Source organism: Notolabrus celidotus, chromosome 22 (assembly GCF_009762535.1).
Source record: "Notolabrus celidotus isolate fNotCel1 chromosome 22, fNotCel1.pri, whole genome shotgun sequence".
In the NCBI taxonomy this organism is placed as follows: domain Eukaryota; kingdom Metazoa; phylum Chordata; class Actinopteri; order Labriformes; family Labridae; genus Notolabrus; species Notolabrus celidotus.
This window is the reverse complement of record NC_048293.1, coordinates 7393001-7415129: the sequence shown is the minus strand read 5'-3', so window position 1 is coordinate 7415129 and position 22129 is coordinate 7393001. Positions and strand designations below refer to the sequence as shown.

Below are 22129 nucleotides of genomic sequence, written 5' to 3'. Positions count from 1 at the left end.
AATGAGGTCGATGATTTCATAGCTGTTTTGGAGGTTGGCACTCTCTAGAGAGCTTTAAGGCATGTCTCCGCTTCTCTTTAGCTCTAGGGAACAACAATGAAAAGTGATTGATCAGTCTCTGTTTAATTTCATCTACCATTATATAACTCAAAATTCCCTCAGCGGGTTTGTTGTGTCTGTATTTGTTGTTTTATACAGAAAGAAAAGTAAAAAATATTATTCTAAAACATCTAAAAAGATATAAAACCTTGTTTTTCTTGTTTCGAAGTAGATGGAACTACTTGTTAAATGTTTTTTACCCGGCTGTTAAATACTTGATTCTGATTGATTAAAACGCCACAATCACTGTGATTAATTCTCCTAGCCAAACCAAATCAATCCATTTAAAGAGTCCAGCACATTTCACCTCTGCTTGTTGACACGGAGGTAGAAAAGTATGTTTCTGTAAGTATTCTAAATATGTTAGTTTCCACCTTAGGCTGGTCTTAGGAGTCGGGGAATAATGATAGAGGGCAGAGATGATAGAGCAACCCAAGGAGCTGGGCCCTAAACATCCTTGATAGGCAAAAAGGGGAACAAGATCCTGTCTTACAATCCACGCAACAGAGCTGGTGAGTGCATCCCTAAGTTGCTGATCCCTATAAAGCAACTTAAACCATAAGCAGTAGTGATAGAAGCAACAGTATTAGAAGAAGTGACACTGGCTTCATTTATGTTTAAAGGTGTGTCAACTACAAAGCTGTGAGGGAGAGCTGCACATGTCAACATACATGTTCCTGCAGAAGTCTTGTTCGCCTTGTCTTATGTTAGCTTCAATGAAAATGTTCAGTATAATCTTAATTATTATAACAAATAAACAAGCTAATGTTTTAACTTCACCATGGATTGAATTATTCAGATTAATGTTGATTTGCACCACATGAAGAAAGATAAGAATCTGTTGCCTTTTGGAGCGTAACGGACCATAAAATATGACTTTTTTTTTCAGCTGTCTAGATAAAGTATTTTTAAATCAATATAAGTGTCTTAATATGTATATTTTGTGTGAATGTGTTTATGTCTTCAGTTAGTAGCACAGTAATAAGCAGGACGATGTAAACTGAACAGGTGGTCATGCAAATTAGAACCATTGCGTTAGGGTCTTGCTCACCCTGTCAGAACTTACTTTTATATTAACACCTGATCACTTTTCATTATATCTTACTTATTACCCAGCTGTCTAACTGATCTTCCAGTTGTGTAGGATGCTTGATTCCGATTGGTCCAAACCCCTTGACAACAGTTAATAACTTTCACAAACACGTCATGTCAAATCAATCCGCGGGAAAGAGTTCCGGCACATTTTGCTTCTGCTTGTTGACAAAATAGACCGTAAGGTGAGGTGAGGTAAAACCGTTAGCTTCCGCTAGCATCGTATTGGTAAACAATGTCGCTAAAACGTTAGCTTCATTAGCATGCTAAATCGACAGGCCACGGATGTTTACATATTGGATCCTGTCCAGCAATATCAGCAACGGCAGTGGAGCAGGTGAGAGCCACTTTACGTTACAGGTCTCCAGAAAGAAACTTAAACCATGAGCGGTGGTGATGATAGCAGCAGGGTTCACAGTTGTGACAATTGTTAAAGGTGTGTGATCCACAGAGCTCAGAGAAGGAGAGCTAGATGAGGACAGTTTTATGTTAAATCGACCGCAACAGGCAGATAAGAGTCCAACGCAATGGAACACTAATGGCAGTGGAATCACTGGGACTATTTTTTTTTAAAACTGCAAACATAAATCACTTTAAAATAATAAAATAATGTTTTCATCAATGTTTTTTGACAACGTGTTTGTGTTCTAAGTTAGTAGATGGGTAATAATAAAAAGAACCCTTTCAGGGTGGTAAAGACCCCTCCACTTCGCGTCTCACCCTGTCAGGATTATTTTTCCCATAACAATCTGCTAACCATACATTATCCCTTACTAGGGATGTAACGATACAATCAACCCACGATTCGATTGGAATCCCGATTTTTGGTTCACGATACGATTCACTCACGATTCTCTAACCATTTTCAAGAAAACTGGATTGAACTCAAAATTTAACTATTGTTTTATTTCAATTCTCAGATATGGACAGTGGCAATATATATTTTTTCTCTTATATTTATTTGTAAACAAAGTCATCCTTTTTCATTTTTAAGGTGTGTTGTAACTCAAATAAAACAACTGCCCTCTTTTTTTCAGCACCTTGCAAAAAAAACTAAAATGAACTTACAAAAATACCTTGCTGGAAAATTTCAGAACAATTGTAGAGAAATGGAAAGTGAGCGATTCCCAAATAAAAGTATTTAATATTAAAACAAATAAGGTAAATCTCTTTAAATTAGGGATGTAAATTCTTAGTATTCTCCTTGATCGATCTTTGGAAATGTTAACGATCAATTATCGTTCAATCATTACAAAAAACTTGGACGTATTCCATGTCAAAAATAATGCCAAATACGTACCTAAATTAAATTTTCCTTCACGACACAATGTATATTACTGACGGTATTAAACAGCTACGGATCATATTGAGGTGTTCAATGTTAACATGCTGAATATCAACATGTGGAGCAGGCTTATAAATCATCTCTGTGGACGCATGGTGATAGAGTGAAAACTGTGGAATTACTGTAACAGGACAACTGAACAGGATCATATTTTGGACTCACAGTGTCCAGTTTTCTGTCTGCTCGTTCTTACTGCGAAAAATAAGCAAATGAATGCAGTCATGTGTCAGCCGGGAGCGGAACCGGGTCATGATTAGTCTAGCAGCGGAGAAAAAAAGCACTCATGGAGACCTGTCACTCAGCCGCAGACCCCAGCTGAGCGTCTCCGCTGTGTGCAACACCTTGCATGCTTTAAACTTCAAACACCTCCACTCAGCGAGGGACGAGAGAGCAGCGCAAGATGATGAGCAAGTGGAGTATAATGCAGATAGCGCCTTCTACTGTTTAAAAATTATATCCCGATACAAATCATGTTGAATCGATTTTAATCAACCCTTATTTGTGTCAATTTTTTACTGATTTGCGATATATCCATACATCCCAATCCCTTACATATGAAACTTTAAAAAAAAAAATGGGATTAAACATGTAAAACACATCTGCATTCTTATACATTATTGGTAAAGTAATTTAGTCCATTCATTTTACTTCCCTTCTCATGGACTAAATACCTTTACCAATAATTTATAAGAAAATACAGTCAACACTGATGCTTAAATGTTGTATTAAAGAATTATGTGTAATTTGCAAGATGATGAGTAACATAAAAACTAACAACAGAGATTCTATCTATTCTACTGAGACTGTTTGCCACTATGACATGTTTACTGTTGCACTACAGTTGGTTAGGAGAGTGTTCAGAGTTAAGACAGTCATGCACATACACGTATCTAAGGTTTAAAAGGCACCCAGTGAACACATAACTGGACTTACCAAGTCCCTGATAGAGCCTGGCTGAAGGTGGGAGGAGGGGATGAGGGGATGAGAGAAGGGCACAGAGGAGTGAAGGTGGTGCATACAGGAAGAGAAGAAAGAAAGATTGGACAAAGAGAACAAGCAGGTAACGTCAATGTTGAGGGAGGAAAGGTTTAAAACAACAAAAGCAGGATATCAAGAGGAGTGCTGGGTCTTAGAATCATGCAGATTTTCAGCCACAAGAGGGAGAGAGAGAGCGGCAGTGGTCAGATACTATCATATTTAGAAGAAAGGAGGAAACTTGTAATACATTTAGTGGGGCTTTAACACAGGGAGGTGGGCGCTGGGATAATCTGGGAATATTTATAAAAGACTTAATCAAAAGGTGTTTAAAATTCTCACACATCTTTTCTGTAATGCTCCTTTAATCCACAAGAGGGCAGTGTGTACTATACAAACACTTTCTAATAGTGCCATGTCTACCAATCTCCAGGGGGTCATTTCTGTGCCTTTCATGTTTGTTTTCTTGTACGTTCATGTATAGATTTACCCAGAGACCAAACTGCTCCCTGTTATCAAAGAATTCTTCTGTGTGTGTGTGTCCGTGTCCGATGGGAGCTGCAGCACGGAAGTCTCCTCGGACCAGTTTGCAACAGGATGTCCAGTTTAAGGGAGTTGGGGAGGGGTCGCAGCTGAGCTGACTGAGAGCAAACAGGCTTTTCCCAGACAGTTTTTCCCGCGCAGCATTTCCAGGCACGGCTCATTTCCTCAAGCCCTCCACGCCCACTATGTGTGTACTCATGTGTAAGTGCACACACAGACATACTGTACATAAGCTGCTGCTCTTTCATGTCACGCCTGGGGACACCCTCTGTGTGAGGCAGGGGACTATGGGAAGTTGAATGCGCATCTGTCGGGGAGCATGGTGCTCTTTTGGACTCACTCACTGTTCCAGGATAATTTCTAGGTCGGTATGTTTAACATTTGAGCAGCTCAATATCTGAAGCTGTGAAGGAGGTTCTGATTGGCTGCAAGCTGTAGTAGTAGCTTTTTGGTGATGGATCCGTCAAGGGAACTTCCAAATCATAAGTTCACTTTCGTGAAATAAAAGCGCTCTTATTATAAAGTACAGTGGGAGAAATGCTGACAGTGGTGGAACAACAAAGAAGCAGAATAGGACTTCCCCAAATCTATCACTCAGGGATTTCCTGAGCAGTCTCATTGGTGAGAATCTGAGACTTTTAGGGAATGTGTGAACTGAAACTGTTCTTTCTACATGAGTAATTTGTCTAATTTGAGATGTGGTATTAGTGGAAGAGTGACGTCAGGTTATTTATGGGTTCGTAGAAACCCTCATGACGAACATTTCCTTTGTTACAGGATGATCAAAGATATGAGGTTTGTACTGTGGTTCATTAGAAGACCTCTCTACTTCTTTTTCTAGACTCTTGGTATGTTTCAGGCTCCGGCTCAGACTATTTCTGAGTCATCACTTACTGTACAACACCAACACCCTCACATCCTGTTAACCCCTTAGCAACATTTAATGTTTCTAATACGACTTAAACAAAACCAGATTGAGTGAGTCAGCGATGGAGAAGCAACCCCCCCTCCAAAACCCTTCCACCCAATCACCCATCCCCGACTAACACAGCCATGGCAGCCGTGTGCTCAGCTGTTCCACTCTACACACACGCGCGCCTGTTGCTTACATGCAAATCTGCTGAGTACACATCAGACTTTTTAAAAAAATGCTTAAATGTTAAGCTTGGTTGTTCAAATCCTTAAAGTTGAGAATGAACCCCTTTATAATGTCTGTTATATTTTATATTTTTTGTTCCCACAGCTACAGCACTTAAAGTTCCACTGACTGAGACCCCGTTTGTCTGTGAGCACAAAAGAAGAGACGAGAGAAAGTATCCATTATAGTAAGTCATGAGCGACTCTACTGTACACATGTGGAGGGGTTTGGAAGTCTGCTGTCCTGGTTTCCCCTCGGACCGCCATAAGAGGAGAGGGAGGTGGGGAGGAGAAACAGAGGGAAGAGGAGGGGAGTGAAGACAGAAGGGGGGAGCAGAGGGAGGGTACATTCCAGTGCAAGAGAAGCCTGATGCCAGGAGGCGCCCATCTGGGACGCATCAAACCCTGGTCCATCTAAGTCCACATCAGACTAATCAAACAAGTAAACAGCCTTCCATGTTAGATACAGAGTGTCTAACACACATCAGACCAGAGAGGACTTACCTGCTTGTTCTTGTACTTCTTCAGATAGCGCGGGGACACCAAGCACTCCGGGTTGATGTCAGTTGTGATGGGCTCAATGAATTGAGGGTCAGGGTTCATGTGTTGCATCTTAAGGAAGGACAGGATGTTCTGGACCTCCAGGTTGTAAGAGCTGTCAGCCATGGTCTTCCCTTTGGAGGCCAAGCGACAGGCAGCCATCCAGTGGGCGTACTGCTTCTCCTGGAGAAGCAGGTCAAATGTTGATAGTTAAAATCCACTCAAAAAACGATGAGTCATTGTGAATGGTTGTGTTATAATCTGTTTTTTACCATGTCACACCGAAGCCAGATCTCATTCATGCCATCAGCCACAGGGATTAGCAGCTTGATGTTGAATTTCTGACCTGAGATGTTAACATCTGGAGTTACCTCACAACCTACACATGGAAGCCAAAGTGCAGAATGGAAAAAGAGGGCAAAGGTCATATCCATTCTTTGACACAGCACCGAAAAAAACGTAAAGATAACATATTGGACATTACATCCTTGCACGGGCATGAAGTGACATATTTTCATGTGTTTGCACCTCTAAGATTCATTTGGAGAGCAGGCGTCCCGTGTGATTCCTCTTTACTCTTGTAACAGGAAATTGTGATATCCTTGAATGTGCACCAGTACTGCTTATAACCCTTCAGTGTCAGTTTCTTGGGTCTGGAAAATAAATAAAGAGAGAGAGAGATGTCAGAGCTCAGATGGAAAAAACAAAACCATTTTCTTTATTAGTGGTCAAGAGGGGGATTGGGGGAGGAGATAACTTTAGCGAGTGCAGAGAAAGAGGAGAAAAAGAGTGAGTTTCTCTCATGCTAAGTCAGCAAGGTGAAGAGGAAAGTGGCCAGCACTGGAGGTGGACATTAATGGAAAATCATTAAAGTGGAAAGCCTCTTGATATCATTTCCCTCCCTCTGGTTTTTACATTTTATGAGACAACCACCGCAGGGGCCACCTGCCTGTCAGCGAAGGCATAAAGCCAAAAGTGAGTATGATGTGAAATGTGCTTCATCCAACTGTAATCACTCCTGACTGAATAGTTAAGACTGCAAATGTTCTCAGGGAAATCATGCTGAGCCTTTAACACTGATGCAAAGCAGATAACAGCCTTAAATAAGTTCCCCCCTGGATCTCTGGTGGGCTCAAAACCTCTGCACAGAAAGAGTATGTGGTCTTACTTGAAGACTTTAACGTAGTCTGCTAGCTCTGGAATAGATGTGATGTCACCCTGAGAAAAAAAGGAAAAAAAAACATTGTTAGAATAAAACCTGGAGGATTTTAATTAAATATAAAAACAGAACAATGACCTCAGGCTCAACTTTGTACATTTTCAGTATCATTGCTCAGTAGAGTGTGCTAAAAGCAACACTTCTTATGTAATCCAGTTTCCCTCTGATAAGCTGTATAAACTTAAGTTCATGAGGTGGGGCTGCTGAGCTGAAAGCATGGACGACACAACTACTGTGTAACGTAGTGAGCTTATTGGATTTGTTGCATATGTGTGAAATAATGTGCTCTCAGTGAGATTCATTGTAATTTCTTTTCCTCTGGGTCAGTATGTAGTGTGATCTATACGCAGGTAACCATTCCTGTGTAATACAACTCATGACTAGACTCCGACAAAGGATCAAACACAACAAGGCTGATACAACTGAGATTATACATTCACATAGAGGTTTGACAATCTGATACATGTACTTTGCATCGCCCATATCTTTACTGTTTTGTTGTTGCAGTACTGTTTTCATACCAGTGTGTTGGACGTCTTCCCTCCCTCCAAAGTTATCTCCAGGTCTGACAGGGCTGCATCCACCTCATCCACCTCCTTCTCGCTGTTGTTCATGTGGTTGTCTGATGACATGATTGACAGCTTGTTGATGTGGTACTGAAAGAAAAAAACAGACAGTTACAGTTAGGCCCATTGTTTTTTAAGCGCTTCATTTTCCATCTGTTTTGAGTTTAGCTATTATATAGCCTAGTTTTCATCAACTACTAACATCTCTATAGGATTTCCTTTGTGTAAGTCAGCTGTAGAAAGTGGCTTCTCCTCTTTGTTTGCTTTTTAACATTTTTACCAATTAATTTGATTTAATTAATTTATTGTATTTTATATTGTTTGATTTTTCATTTATCATTTTAATGCTCTTGATCTATCCGTTTCTATTTTCTCTGATGTGATACATTCTTCTTCTTAAATCAATCAATCAATCGATAGATTTATTTATATTGCACCTTTGATACAAATCAAATGCAATTCAAAGTGCTTTACAGCGATTGAAAACAAAAAAGAAGCAGAAGAAAAATAATGGCAAGACATCCTGCATCTTAAAAAACAAAAATGGATCTAAAATAGAGACTATGGATTTTAAAATAGACTAATGGTCACCAACAATAAAATATGTGTAATTAAAATAAGTTAGAGCATCAAATTAACATTAAGAATTGAAATAGTTAAAAAAAATAAATGGGTAAGGATAAGAGTTTAAGATAAAATAAAGGCTAAAAATAGTAATAATACTGAGTAGATAAATACTAAGAAACAGATAGTTAAAATTACTAAACCAATAAAACAACATTAAAACCTTTGTTATAGAGGGGGGAAAGCATTAAAGGACAATACAAAGATATCTTGGTCTTCTAATTCATAACTTTATTCTGTTTAGCTTGCATTTATTATTGATAACCTTTAGCATAGTATTTTGTTTTTGGCATTATTGTAATTTTCTACACTTCTCTCTATGCTATTTTTGTTGAAGCACATTGTAAACACTTGTTTTTAAAGGTGTTACATGAATAAAGTTATTACTATTGTTATTTACTGATTTTAAGAATGCCTGATAATCCCACTTTTATTAATGTCTTTAACACAAGACCTACACACATCACAGTACGGTAAGACAAAGCAGATCCACAGTTCTAAGTATGGAAAGATGAGTTCTGTTGTATTATGATTCACTTTATTTAAACACCGAAACAAGAAGGAATGAAATGAATCATCTTTGCTGAAAGTTTTACTCACAGTGGATACAGTGGGTATCTGTTCTAACGCCTTCATCAACAGTTTTGCAGTTTTTCTATTAAGTTTTCTTGCTACGTTTGCTCCCCGTGCATTAACGCTCCAGCTTTGCCCCGTAAACATAAACGTGTCTGTGATAATTGGCACGTAAATAGTTTAAGATGTGTTGGTATTTATATGAGCAGGTGCTGCCAGTGTGCGCCGAAAAGTTTAGCTGTGAACAAAACAAGGACTTTTATCTTCGCAGGAGACGAGGATGAGGAAACTATAGTTTCAGGAAAAGAAAAGGACGAAGCAGATTGTGATGATGATTCACAGAGAACAATAAGTGGTGCGGTTTGGACGACGTGTTCCCAGTACACTTTGAACTGTAACAGGCAATATGTTTTACTAGGAACATATGTGAGACAGAGCCAATGAGAGAGCGGCTGTTCTTTTATACTGGAAACAACGATTAACCAGGATGGGGCCATTACTGAAAACCTGACTGCGTTTCCCTTGTAGTGTGAGGCACGGACACTAAATACAACTTGTTGACAAATGGTATTTATAATGTCAACCAATCACCAACCCCCCACCAATGTATGAATGAGCAGCTGTCGAGAGAGTGGGAAATGCAGAGGCAGAGTCTGAGAGAGATATGTGAGGCTTTAGCCAGCTAAGGTTACAGAATGTGGGACAAAGGGCTCGCAATGACACTCTCATTCCTCCTCTTCTTCAACTCTGTCAGTCTGTTTTAAAAACTGCAATAACGGAGGGGGTCAGGGGCGGGGTGTTTCCTGTTTGTGTGTAGTATGCCTGAGAGCGTGGTGTGTTTATCTGCTGTGGTACAAAGTACAACCTGTGCTCTATGTTAATACTTTAACTGGGTCACTGCTCATCACTCCTCCTCATCACATTTCTATGTCAAACATCCAGGTGTTGTCACGCTAAAAAGCAGCCAGTAACATTCTGGATGTGTACAATCATTGCTCTTTATTTAGAGTGAGTGTATCTCTCCAGTGAAACCTCAGCCAAAAAACCCTGAGCTCATACTACCCAGCTGAAATATAGTAGTAGCTACCCAAGTGCTAACAGACAGGTAGTGACAGTGCAGCCGCCAGTCTAAACACCCGGCTCAGATTAGCATCATTCTCAGGAAGAGTAACAAGAAACCAGTTAAGTGTAATTACAACCGGGGCCGATGAAACACACCAAACACCTCAGAGTGTAAGGGTGCGTCAGAGGAATGCGAGCAGGTCTAAGATGATGATGGTGACAGTGTCTTTTTGGGGTGGGTGGTCCGAGCAGAGGTACCGGGCCCTATGGCCCAAGACACTCTATAATTACCCCTGGGGTGAGGACAGGGTGGCGTCCTCAGGTCTTGGCACCCACAGTTTATGAGGGTCAGAAATAGCTGGGGCACCACCCCCAGACTACAGGGGGCGACCTGAGGGGACTAAAGGGGTTTACATCTGTACATGACTTCCACAACTTCCTGTTTCACATCCTCTTGATCTTCTATTGAACTTGTATACATACACCGGTAAATAAAAATAACAGCCTTGGCCAAATAAGTCTCAGTCGCAGGCCGGCTTGTTGTACATAAAGTTTCTAAAAGTAGTATGGGAGGTCGAGCCTTCAGTTATCAGGCCCTTCTCCTTTGAAATTATCTACCAGTCAGAGTCCGGGGGACAGACACCCTCTCTACTTTTAGGAGTAGGCTTCAAACTTTCCTTTTTGATGAAGCTTATTATAGTTAGAACTGGCTCAGGTTTGGGCCAGCTCTTAGTTATGCTGCTATAGGCTTAGACTGCTGGGGGAACTGACACACTCACTGAGATCCTGTCTTTCTCTCTCTCTCTCTCTCTCTCTCTCTCTCTCTCTCTCTCCTCTGTCTGCCTGTCACTTATTTTAAGTCTTCCCTGTCCCATTTAAGTTACTAACCATAGAACGATCTGAGAGTCCCTGAGCCCCCTTGTCTCGTAGGTTCCCCTTGATCACTGCTGTGGATGTCCTGCTGCTGTGGACGTGCCAGACTCCAGGTGCTACAACTACTACTATCTGTCTCACCACTATCATCTCTCTCTTTCTCCCTCTACCCCTCTTTCCAACCCCACCACAGCAGAGGCAGATGCCTGTCCAACATGAGTGTGGTTCTGCTTGAGGTTTCTGCCTGTGAAAGCAAGGTTTTCTTTGCCACTGTAACTTGCTAAATGTTCTGCTCATGGTGGATTAAGATGAGATAAGACAGAGTCCTGCGTGTAAGATGGAACTGGATGTTGGGTCCTGTCTTGATGTTGGGTCTTTGTTAATAATATAACAGAGTAAAAGTTACATTTGTTGTGATTTGGCGCTTTATAATTAAAGATTGATTGATTGATATAAAACATGACGTAAGTCCTGTATTATTCTCAGACTCGCCAAATTCTGTTTTAAAGAATATGATGGGAATTAAATGATTCATACATACCTAAAAATTCATGTTAAAAGACAATCATGACTCTTGTCGAGACTCATTTTCATGATTTCCAGGCAACCAAAGTCACATCTACCCCATTTAATGAAACAGACCAAAGCGCATTTTAATCAATACTTTCAAGTTAATTGTAATTAATATTCATAAGACGTTTTTAGTTCAAAAGCCTGATGACTCCGTTTTATCGATGATGAGTCACCAACAGAGAAAACTTATGGATGGTGAAGCATATTAAGAAGCCCAAAGGGAATATATGTGATAATGCCCCCATTAACTTCTGCTGCATCAGTGTACAACAGCCAGGTTTTAGTATGCGTGCTGCAGCAGAACTGACAGCCATATGGCTGAGCTCTGGGCTGGAAGCCCATCCAATTCATTAGCCTGTGGTCTAAAAGGCAATGAGGCCAATGTCCAATGAAAAGAGGGCTGCAGGTCTTCCAACTGTAACTCGGCAAAACAATGCTGAACCAGGGAAAATGGGAGCAGACAAACACGCATACAAACACACAGCCTCTTTACCTGCAGGGCAGCAAACATCATCATTTCCTCTTCTGTGCACTCAATTTCCTCCAGCAGGATGGCCCACTTGGCCTGTTCAAAGAGCTGGTTCACTCGGATCGCATCATACTGTGGAGAGGTTTGTCACAGAGGTTAACATGCAAACAGACTCTTATGCTCTGATACACAAAGGACATGATGAGATTTAGGTCAAGCTCTAGATGTTTGCTGTTAATAGCATGTCATGACTGCAGAATATTGACTTAAACATAAGATTCTTAGAGGGTCACTGCACCTATGATGCATTGCACATCTAAAACACTGTTGTACTAACAATGATGAACTTTTTTCAGGGAAGGGAAGAAAACGAATGCATCACACCTTGTGCTGTTACTTTCTCACTATATGCATTCTTCTTCCTTGTAAAACCTCACACCTGTTGTCATACAGTGCAATAATCAATGCTGCTTTTGTTCACTCAGGACACTTGGCAGAGATCACAACTATCGACGATTGATGCAGACTGAATGATCAGTTGCTTCTAGTAAACAAGTGTCTTTAGGGCATTTCGAAGTGTACTGCATTGTCTGTAGGATGTACCTTTGGGTTGAGGTCAAAGAAACTGTGGTATTTGAACCTCAACAGCAGCACCTCATTCTCCTTTACATCCTGCTCCATCAGAGACCTGGAGGAATCCAACCACCTGTGCAGACAGAGACAATAACATCTAATTAAACAAGCTTTTTACAGCCTTTTAGAACAGTTTTAAACTAAATGAAACATCAATCTCACCCCTGGTTGATTTTGGCTTTGTCCAGTAGGGACTGGGGCTTGTAGAGTTTGACCAGGATGTCAGGTGAGGCGATTGGCTGACTGACAGCGAGAATGCTGGGATTTCCCTCAGAGAGGGGGCTGTCCCCGAACCAGGCAGTGGTGGGTGACAGTGGGCTGCCGTCTCTGGAGTCGTAGGTCGGGGTCATCGTTTTGCTGTACAAGCCTGGGCTGGAGTAGATGCTCCCTGGAAACACACAGCAATCAGTTAGTCCCTTAAATTGAACTGAAGTCAAGAAAGAACATGGTCACACTGAGTAAAAGACTATTTAAACACAATGTTTACATGATTGCCCACACTGATACTTCAAAGCAAGATTCACAAATACTGTACATCAACAAAACAACACCTGTGAGAAAAACAGGTGAACTGTTTTTTAAAAGCACACGCACACACTTGCAGCTTAGCCGGGCCAGCTAGCGGTCAACAACACCATGTGACTACCAGCCCACACTTTGCAGATGAGTGGCTTCAACACTGGTCTCCTGCTCTTGGTGGGATTGATGTGGATCAGCATGCAGATATTGCAGAACATGATCAGGAGGTCACCCGCTTACTCACAGTCAAAAAAACTGCAGGAATGCACTGCACACAGCAAACTATGGCACAAGTGGTCACACAGAGGAGAGAGGAAGGGTGATGATTTGGGGGATGATACTTTTGAGCAAAACAAAAACATAAGGTTTGAAAATATTTATATTTTTTAATCTTTACGAATAAAAGGTCCAAATATTTTGATTAAAAACATGTCTGTATTTTGTCTTTGTTTTTCTAATTAGTCTAAATTTCAGTTGCAACAACAAGAAAAGAGCAAAACAGAATCTGCTTGACTTCCTGTTGGCAGGCCTTGTGGGAGTATCTTTGGCCCCTCACCCCCTCCCCATTCCCTCTCTCCCTATGCAGGACACAGGTCAAGAAGCAACACTAGCTAAACCACTAAATCCCTTCTGAAATCAGGAAGTTGGCTTGGTTTGTGTTTGCGAGTGTGCACGTGTGTGTTTGTGTTTGCAAGCTGAGGTCATGAGAACAGGGTGCAGGCTATGGCCACCCATCCCTTTTTGTGGGGGAAGGAGTTCTTCACTTGGTTCTTTCAAGGTTTTTTTCCCCAAATGCTGAGTTCATCGGGTCAGGGAGAGTACTCCCATCTCCCATAGGGGTCTCCTGAGGAATCCCAAAAATCCAGAGAGACCGTGTAGAAGGTGGAAGCTGGCAGCCAATAAAAAACAGCACTAGGCCTCCTCCATCCTGTTTACTGACTCTCAAATCGAGGCGAAAAAGGCTTAAAGAATGTTAACATGACTTGACTCCCTAATGCTCCCACACACTGGGGATTCTTAGAGGCTTAGATGGATGGAGCTGGACCACCATGGGCTTTTCACGCTTGGAGCAAACCATGAAAGTGTTGTCAATACATCAAAGTGACTCTAGATTAATTGATTTTTGTTGTTGTTTGTGTACGATTATTGAGCAAACACATATCACTTGTCTGATTCCTGACCTTCTTTTAAAAGTGAAAGCACTAAATGTTCTAATTACAATATGATCATCTCAGAAACTTCCACTTTTGATGTCTAACGCTTAGCAAGCACAGTGAGCGGGCCTGGAGTAGCAGTAAGAAAAAGTGAGCTAATTTCTAATAAGAGGCAAAGCTTGTATCATGTGACCCTCCTCCTGAATCAGCTGACTTCCTCTGTAGGAACAGTCAGGTGTACCGGCTGCTTGTCCCAAAGGTTACTGATGCCATGTGACCTCGACACTCCAGCTGTGAATGTGGGGAGGTGGAGGGTAAGGAAGGAAGGGGGGGAAGCGAGGGTGAGGAAGCAGTGCTGAAGAGTAAAGGACAGAGGAAGAAGGAAAGCTTACCTTTGACAGGTCCGATGTATATTATCTCAGAGGCTAGGATGAAAGGAAAACGAGTGAGAAGGACAGAAAGACAGGAAAGAGGTGGAGGGAAGAAGCGAAACGGGAACAAACAACGTCAAGTGGACAGGTTTAAGATACTGAAAAACTCTGCAAGGACAGGGGAGGGAACAAAGAGAGAGAAAAGAAGTCAAGAAATACAAGAATTGGTATTTTGGTGGCATTTCCAGGGGCACTGCCAACATGAAGCCTCAATTTGAATGACTCAGATTTCCCTCTTCACAGAGGGAGATCACTCTAGAATGACTAGTGGGCTTCAGTCGTTTCCATCCACCCATTCATAACAATACAACACAGCGTGACTGATTAAAAACACAGACAAGGCGTTGGTCAACGTGACCCAGCCCTGCTTGTACACACTGCAGCACAAATAGAAAGTAGCGGCTGCCTCAGGGATGTCATTCTCCACGCTGACAGAAAGGATAATTAGACACAACGGGGACCGTCAAGATGTGGCGGGCCCAGAGGGACAGGATGGACAGGCATTAAGGCCAAGATCGTGGCTCTCAGTCTGAGTCATGACAACAGGCGATGATTAGTAACGTGGTTTTTTTTAAATAAGAAAATGACCAATCAGGTTGGCACTTGACATGAGTGTGCAGACAGACATGGTGCACAGAGTTTCCTTGAAGATACATTTAAAGGGAGGGGTTGCGGTTTTGGAAGGACTGATAGTCTTTAAGTAGAAATAATTGGTCATGAAATACTTATGGTGTTAGTGTTCACCACTCATGTCATTTCCTTCTGTGGTCAGTGTGAACTACACATTCTCTGTGATGTTTGATCCTAGCTTCTATATTAGGAGGTGTTTTTTCCCCCCAAATTGAGCATAGTGTTTGTTCAGGCAGGCCACGAAGTCAAGCTCAGACCACATAACACCAGTTCCTATCAGCTGATTAAATCTAAGCATCCAATCGGCGAATAGCAAAATGGGCGTTCTATTTAAACAACCTCAGTCTGCCTTCTCTTGCTGCTTCCCCTGCAAACCACTTTGCAACCCAGCTCCACCCCAGCACCTCCTTTCCTGCTGTCTGATTTCACCACTGTCATATGTACTGACACTGATGCTCGCTCTGCTCTGTATTCACGGGGTCTTTGCTGCTGCTCTCCCTGCCTGGGCATTTCATGTTTGCAGATGAAAGAGAAGGGGAGGTGTGCTCTCCCTACTTCAGGCATTCCACGTAGGCACATGGAAGGGCAAGGAGCTCCCAAATCAGAGTCATAACCCAAAACTTCACTTCTGCATGCAAATATTTAACTCTTTTGACGAGATTGGTCTTGATTGAAATAGTTTTACTAGCATGAAAACACAAGATATATGGTGAGAAAGGGCCAAAAACTACATGGGAACTAAGATGGGTTTGGTAGACCAACGATTATTACAGACCTATCAAGGCAATTTCTGAATCTGTTGATAAAATTAGCCCTTAAATGGACAGAAAGTTGGGAACTTACCTCAAGTTCCCAAAATCCAAGGAGATGTTTTCAATTGTATTGTTTTCTTCAACCAATAATTGAAACCCCAAAGGGCGCCAGTTGAAGGAGACAGAGACAGTCTGATGATGTTCATATTTTAGAAGCTAAATTCAAAGAACTTCTGCAATTTCTTGTTTTAGGAATGACTTCCTGACTAAAAGATTAACAAACAAGTCTCTCATTTATGGTCTGTTGATGTAAACGCTGCAGGTTTAAATGGGATAAGGGAGTTTCTGAGAGAACTTTCTTCACTCAGTTAGGTCAAAACAAGTGAGCTGCAGCTATCCCTCCTGAAGTTAATCTCCAGGTTGGCGTTAAGCATACAGGAGCAGTTAGCTGTATAAGAGGAGGCTGTGTATCTGACTGAATCGCCTTGTGATTCCTATCAGGAGACCTGAGGTGGGAGGTCCGCCCATCTAATAGGGACAAAATAACAGCTTACAACTTGGCCATGAAACATATTCTGACTGTAGCATGTGATCTAATAGGGAGGACACAGGAAGTGAGTGTGTGTGGGTGTGTATTTGCACTCCGGCACACAGGAGGGAGAGTGGTGACAGTAAACAGATTCTGCACATTCCTATTTCAACTCTGTTTTTCTGCACCACCTAATAGGGCGCCTCATCCTATCACACCCCTTGAATGAAATGATGCAACTTTGGGTGTGATCATGGGCTGAACCTAAAAATGGAAATATGATATATATATATATATATATGATAGAGAACGAATAGATGCATAATTTGCTGTTAGCTTTAAAGTAAATCAAATTAAAAGATCTTAAGTTGTCTTTTTCTTTCTGCAGAAATTTAGAAAGTACATCAAGCTTCTCTCTCACAGGAGTGTGTATACACATGTTGAGATGAGTCTGAGGAGCCAGAGGACAGAGGCCAGGAGAGGAGAGACTCCAAGCACACAAAGAGCCTCATTCACCCTGTCTCGCTCTGTTAGCACTTTTGCTTAATGCTAACTCTTGTGACAGCAGCACAGCCTGTTTTGTTCTGCTCCTCCCTGCTCACATGGTTGTAACTCTCCCATCACTGACAGCAGGAGGGTGGAGGAGGAGGAGGGCCCGTATATAACTGCAGTCGTGTAGCCTGGTTTGGGTTTAAAATGGCAGCGTGACCAACTATGTGTGGAATCTCAACCATTCTTCGTCCTCCCTGCCAAGGAATTGGGAGCCGAGGCTGAAGATCTAATGCAGGCCTCGGATCCGCACATTCATATTTGGTCACTAGAGGCAGGGTGCAGTAATCTGGACTTTTCTTAGCGGTTTTGATAATGGGAGATGTTCCACGGCAGCCTGTGCAACCTGCTATTCAACCTGCTGTTTGAGGGACACCAGATGTTTACTTTTCACAATGAAGCACAAAAATAGAACCCAATACTCCACAATTACTTCAGAGAAACCAAGAGTATTTTAACTTGATGCAATTGTTTTGGAAAGTAAGAAACTGTCTTTTCTCTGTCTTTTTGGGGCGATGAGCTTTTTTAATCTCAATGAAATTCTTCTCTCCATCAGCTCACCTGATCCAGGGGTTAACAGAGGACCCTCCAGCTCCAGATCGTCCTCCTCTGCCTCCTCCAGCTTTTTCTTTTTCTTCTTGGGATCGCGGGGCTTACGCAGTAGAGAAAGCTCCTCTGGGTGGCGGATATCTGGATAGAGAGAGAGAGAGAGAGCAAGAAAGTTCATTTGATGCCGTATAAACACAACCTTGCCTCACACGAGTCGCTTAGTCACAGAAAACAGAAAGTAATTTGCGCTGCTTCAACTACAGGCTTCAAATAAACCACGTCACCTCTTGCTAAGCTTGCAGACAATGTGTTGAACCTCTAATAAAGGTGTAAACAGTGGTGTTAAGGCAGCTTGGAATGAAAGAAGTTGAGGACAAAAAAGGAAAGAAAGAGGCTGAGGAGACAGGGAAGAATTGTAGACAGCTGTGTGCATGAGGGGTGGAAAATTGCAAATCCCTTTTCTCAGGGCCCCGACAAATCTTGCTTTAACTGTAATCCCTGACTGAGACAGGGCAGACACAACCTCCATCTCCCTCTTACCCTCCTCTCTCTGACTTTTCCTCTCACACACATAAAAACACCTTCAGTTTTTTCAGCTAAGCGTTCAGAAGAACACTGAAGTACAGAAATAAAGGATCCTAACTGTGTCCGGGCAAAATGCAAGATCCCTTTCAGACAGAAAGGACACCATACTGCGTTTAATGTCTAAAGCAGATCAACCTCTCTCCTTTTTTTCCCCTCCCTCCTTCCCACAGGCTTGGAGGCCAGGGATCCATCACTCAGCAGCAGCAGCAGCAGCAGAGATTTTTCAAGATGAGCTCAGGATGGCTCTGATGGAGCGGTGAGACGGCCAGAGTGTGCAAGGACTAGAATGCGCACGTCAAAATGTAAACACATCTGGATCTTTTTCAGAATTTTGTATTGATTGAGAAATGAGATTTAATGAAGGGTCTTTTGTAGCTCTTTTTTTGCTGTTGATTTTCTCACAACCACTGATATAAATCTCTCTCAACGTACAGATAAAAGATTTGGATGGTGTTGCAGACTGATTGAAGAGGTTCCTGAGGGTGTTGAGGAGAGCCCAGGCAGGACAGGGGGAGAGAGAGCGCACGTCTTGGCCTGGTGAGAAAGCTTGTTTGGTTTGTGTAACTAAAGCAAAAGCATTCCAGGAGTTTTAAGAACTACCAGATGGAAGCTCACCCTCCTCCTTCGTTCTCGCTCCGCTGCAGCGATGAAGCACAATCCCTGTGCCCTTATACAGCCATGTGAGTTGCAGGCGTGCTGCCGAGCTTTAGCCCCACTGAGCTGTGTGAGGAGGCCAACACATACACAGTTACGTGTGTGTGTACGTGGATGGGACTGTGTGTACTGGTGAGGCAGCGCAGAGGCATGTGCTTCAATACGGGGTCATTTGCAGTGTTCATTCTTTTATTCTTGTGATCTCATTGTCACACCTAGAAACACCTTAATAGTTCACATCTACTAAGCAAGAGTACCTCATATACATCCAAACATTAACTATAAGTAACAATCAAAGAACCATGAGCCAAAAGCCCCCTAGTATTAGCCTAGCTTGTTTCTTCGTTGGCATTTTCGGGGCATTTTTGCTTTTATTGATAGAACAGTTGAAGAGAGAGAGACAGGAAAAGTGGGGAGCAGAGCAAGGCAAAGGGTCGAACCAGCGATCATTGCGACTAGGACCATAGCCTCTGTACCATAGGCTGTATAAATAATGGACGTAGTATCTGTGACGTCACCCATCTGTTTCTGAAGTGCTTTTTTGAGGCCAATCGTCGGCAGCAGCCATATTGCTACTGTTGAGCGATTGTGACGTAAAGAGGCGGGCTTTGAGCCTCCTAGCCAACAGCTACAGTGTTCCCGCCTGTCAATCAAGTCAGCTGTGCCTCTCATTGGAAGACTCATAATCTCAATATCTTCGAAATTGCTGCGTTAGAAAAAAATTAACCCCCGGTACAATCGAGAAATTAGCTATCCAGACTACACTCCTCTTTTGTACCAGGCTGTAAACATGTTTATTTCTGCTGTAAAGACCAGCTTGATTCTGGTACTCTCGGAGCCAGCCTCAAGCGGATCCTCGAACTGCAGTTTTTAGCACTTCTGCATTGGACTCATATTTTTAGACCCGAGATTGCAGCTTGCTCTGTACATTGGGCGCATGCTTAAACCGCTAGGCTAATGGCGCCCCCGTCATACTTTTTATTTGAGAGCAAAGTTATCAGCAGAGGTCTTCTGCTCTCCAAAACAACCAAACCTTGTTCTGGTAACTGGTAAAACTTTTGAGTTTAGTCTTTTCACATTAAAAGTCTGTGTTTTTCCAAAGCTCTTTTGCTAATATTAGCAAATTAGATGAGTTACAGACTTCTTCATTTAACGCAACAGCTCTTCAGGAATATCTAAATATATATATATATATATTTTTAAAGTTATATTTTTGGGGCTTTTAAACCTTTATTCATAGAGGAGAGGACAGTGGATAGTGTAGGAAACTGGGAGAGAATGGGGGAATGACATGTGGGAAACAGGTCGCAGGCTGGATTTGGACCCAGCCCGCCAACTACATGGGTTGCGCAACTTAACCATTATACCAAGTCCGCGCCCATATTTAAATATTTTTGCAATCAACTTGTCTCATATTGATGCTGTGTCAGCTGATATCGGTGTTCAGGTACCAAAAATTGGTACAATACCCAACAAATATTGTGACATCAGAATTTGCATCACACCATAACTCAACTGGATTTTTTGGGACTGGTTTAGGATACATGATCAGGAGAAAAAACAAAACAAAAGCTTCTGCAAGAGTAAGATTTTATCCACTTATATCAAGTAGTGGATACTAAGTGGGGGGGGGGTCAAATATTTTGACAGACCAGCATTTTTCAACACTCCCATGAAGGGTGTAGAAGTGTAGTTGTTATGATGGAGATTCAAAGTCGGCAAACTTTGAATAGTGCCAAAAATACAGAGATAAAAATGGCGGAATCTGGCCAAAGGGGAAAACACTGGCCAGCAGTACAGTTGATTTCTGCTGACATAGTCATTCGAGTGTTGAATTGTATGTTTACAATGAGAATTTCAGGATCCTGCTCTGGTGGGAAAGCCCGCTCCTACGCTCACCACATACTTGTGGCTGCTGTCAGGAGAAGGAGGAGAAGGAGGAGGAGGAGGAAGCGTGAGTGATGGTTGGACTCGCTCACAAAAGCTTGGTTGATTTCCATTAGCAGAAATGACACCTAAAGACAATACAACTCCAAACTTCCATCCTGCTGGCTTGTGGCAGTAGCTGGGCCTGGAGCCAGAGGGAGAGGGGTTGACCGAGAGCCAGCTGGGCCTTGCAAGATCGACTCCTTTCCTTGGAAGACATGATTCACTGCAGTGAGTAAGGCCAGCCACAGAAGAATCACAAACACCGTCAGAGTCTAATTTTACAGCAACTGAAATTTACCGTACAAACAGTTTAAGACCCTAAATGGAGGGAAAAAAAAGGAAGATGAGATTTCAAATTCTCTTTTTCCCCTGTATACCTCCCAGTGTTTGGCTGCTTGGCTGACTGATCAATACTCAGGAGCAATAAATCAAGTTTTTCTTCCAGGAAAGACAAAATAAAAGCAGGGGGTAAATGATCACTCACGTATGCTCTCACTTGATTTGGAAACTATGAATAAGTACGCACATACTGTGAGTAATTTATGTTTCAAGGATTAATATGACAGGTAAAGTAAAGTTCAATTTGAGCATTTGGCATTGTGAGATGAAATAGAGCCTTTGTGTAATTGGTTCTCTTATTTCAAAGAGGAAAAGCTGACCTCAGCGGTTTCATTGAAGAGTGTCAGATGTTCTCTTCAGTCATCAAAATGGTGACTCCAAACGGCGCTGAAAGGTAACTCAAAAGGACAGTATTGCACTTTAACGTAGGGCTCTGGGGTTAGGTCACACAGCACTCCTCCTGTGTTATGACAACAGGACCAGCACACTCGGGCATGTGGAGCAGACCGCAGGCTGGTGGGCGCTGAATCTGCTGGACTAAAACGATGAAGCGAGAGTCCCACACAGATCTAAAAAGGTTCTTGAGGACAACGCACTTGACCAAACACTTCAATGTCAACGTCCCTCTGCAAACTTGACATGCATCCACAGAAATCAACCTTTTGGCTGCCCTTCTTAACTGATTCATCTGACTCATTTTACACATTCAAAACAGTGCTGACAAGTTTCTAGAAATCTTGCTGCCTCTTGTGTTTTCCAGAGTGTGCTTTTGTGTGTCAGCTTCCCCACATATGGTAGCTAAAGAGTGCACACTGAAAAACCCCACAGTGCTTAAGTGGAGCAGCCTGACTCTTGTTACTGTGAAGTGGAGCTTTGCTGAGAGAAGCAGTCTAATTTTTGTCCCACCTCAGGCTTCCAGGTCCACAGTCATGTGTTAGTCAGTTTTGAGGAGTACATTTTGTCCGCTAGCTCAGTTAAACAGCCTCCTGTCAGAGGGAGGAGGAGGAGGTGGTGTATGTGTGAGTGTGAATGTGAGTACGTGTGCGTGTGTGTGTGTTTAATGTGTTGGAAGTAAATCCAGATTGTCTAGACGGGACACACTTGTGTTTGACTGTGACTCTTGACTGAGCAAATTAACCTTTAAAGAAGCCACAGAAGCCAGATGACTGACAGTTTTTTTTCGTCC

At 42.2% G+C, this 22129-nt stretch overlaps 1 protein-coding gene across 3 annotated transcripts in view; it reads right to left on the bottom strand.

Moving 5' to 3' along the window:
* Positions 1-22129, bottom strand: part of fermt2 (fermitin family member 2) — a 52026-nt gene that overhangs the window by 3878 nt on the left and 26019 nt on the right. For 2 of the 3 annotated variants that reach the window (XM_034674852.1, XM_034674853.1), the window contains exons 4-13: positions 17449-17577; positions 12486-12711; positions 12294-12396; positions 11715-11822; positions 7472-7606; positions 6900-6949; positions 6260-6384; positions 6004-6110; positions 5696-5914; positions 3470-3490 (exon numbers count right to left, since the gene is read on the bottom strand). In XM_034674852.1, the coding sequence (XP_034530743.1) occupies positions 3470-3490; positions 5696-5914; positions 6004-6110; positions 6260-6384; positions 6900-6949; positions 7472-7606; positions 11715-11822; positions 12294-12396; positions 12486-12711; positions 17449-17577 (1223 nt within the window). The remainder of the gene's footprint in view (positions 1-3469; positions 3491-5695; positions 5915-6003; positions 6111-6259; positions 6385-6899; positions 6950-7471; positions 7607-11714; positions 11823-12293; positions 12397-12485; positions 12712-17448; positions 17578-22129) is intronic. The other variant, XM_034674854.1, reaches the window with a different exon arrangement.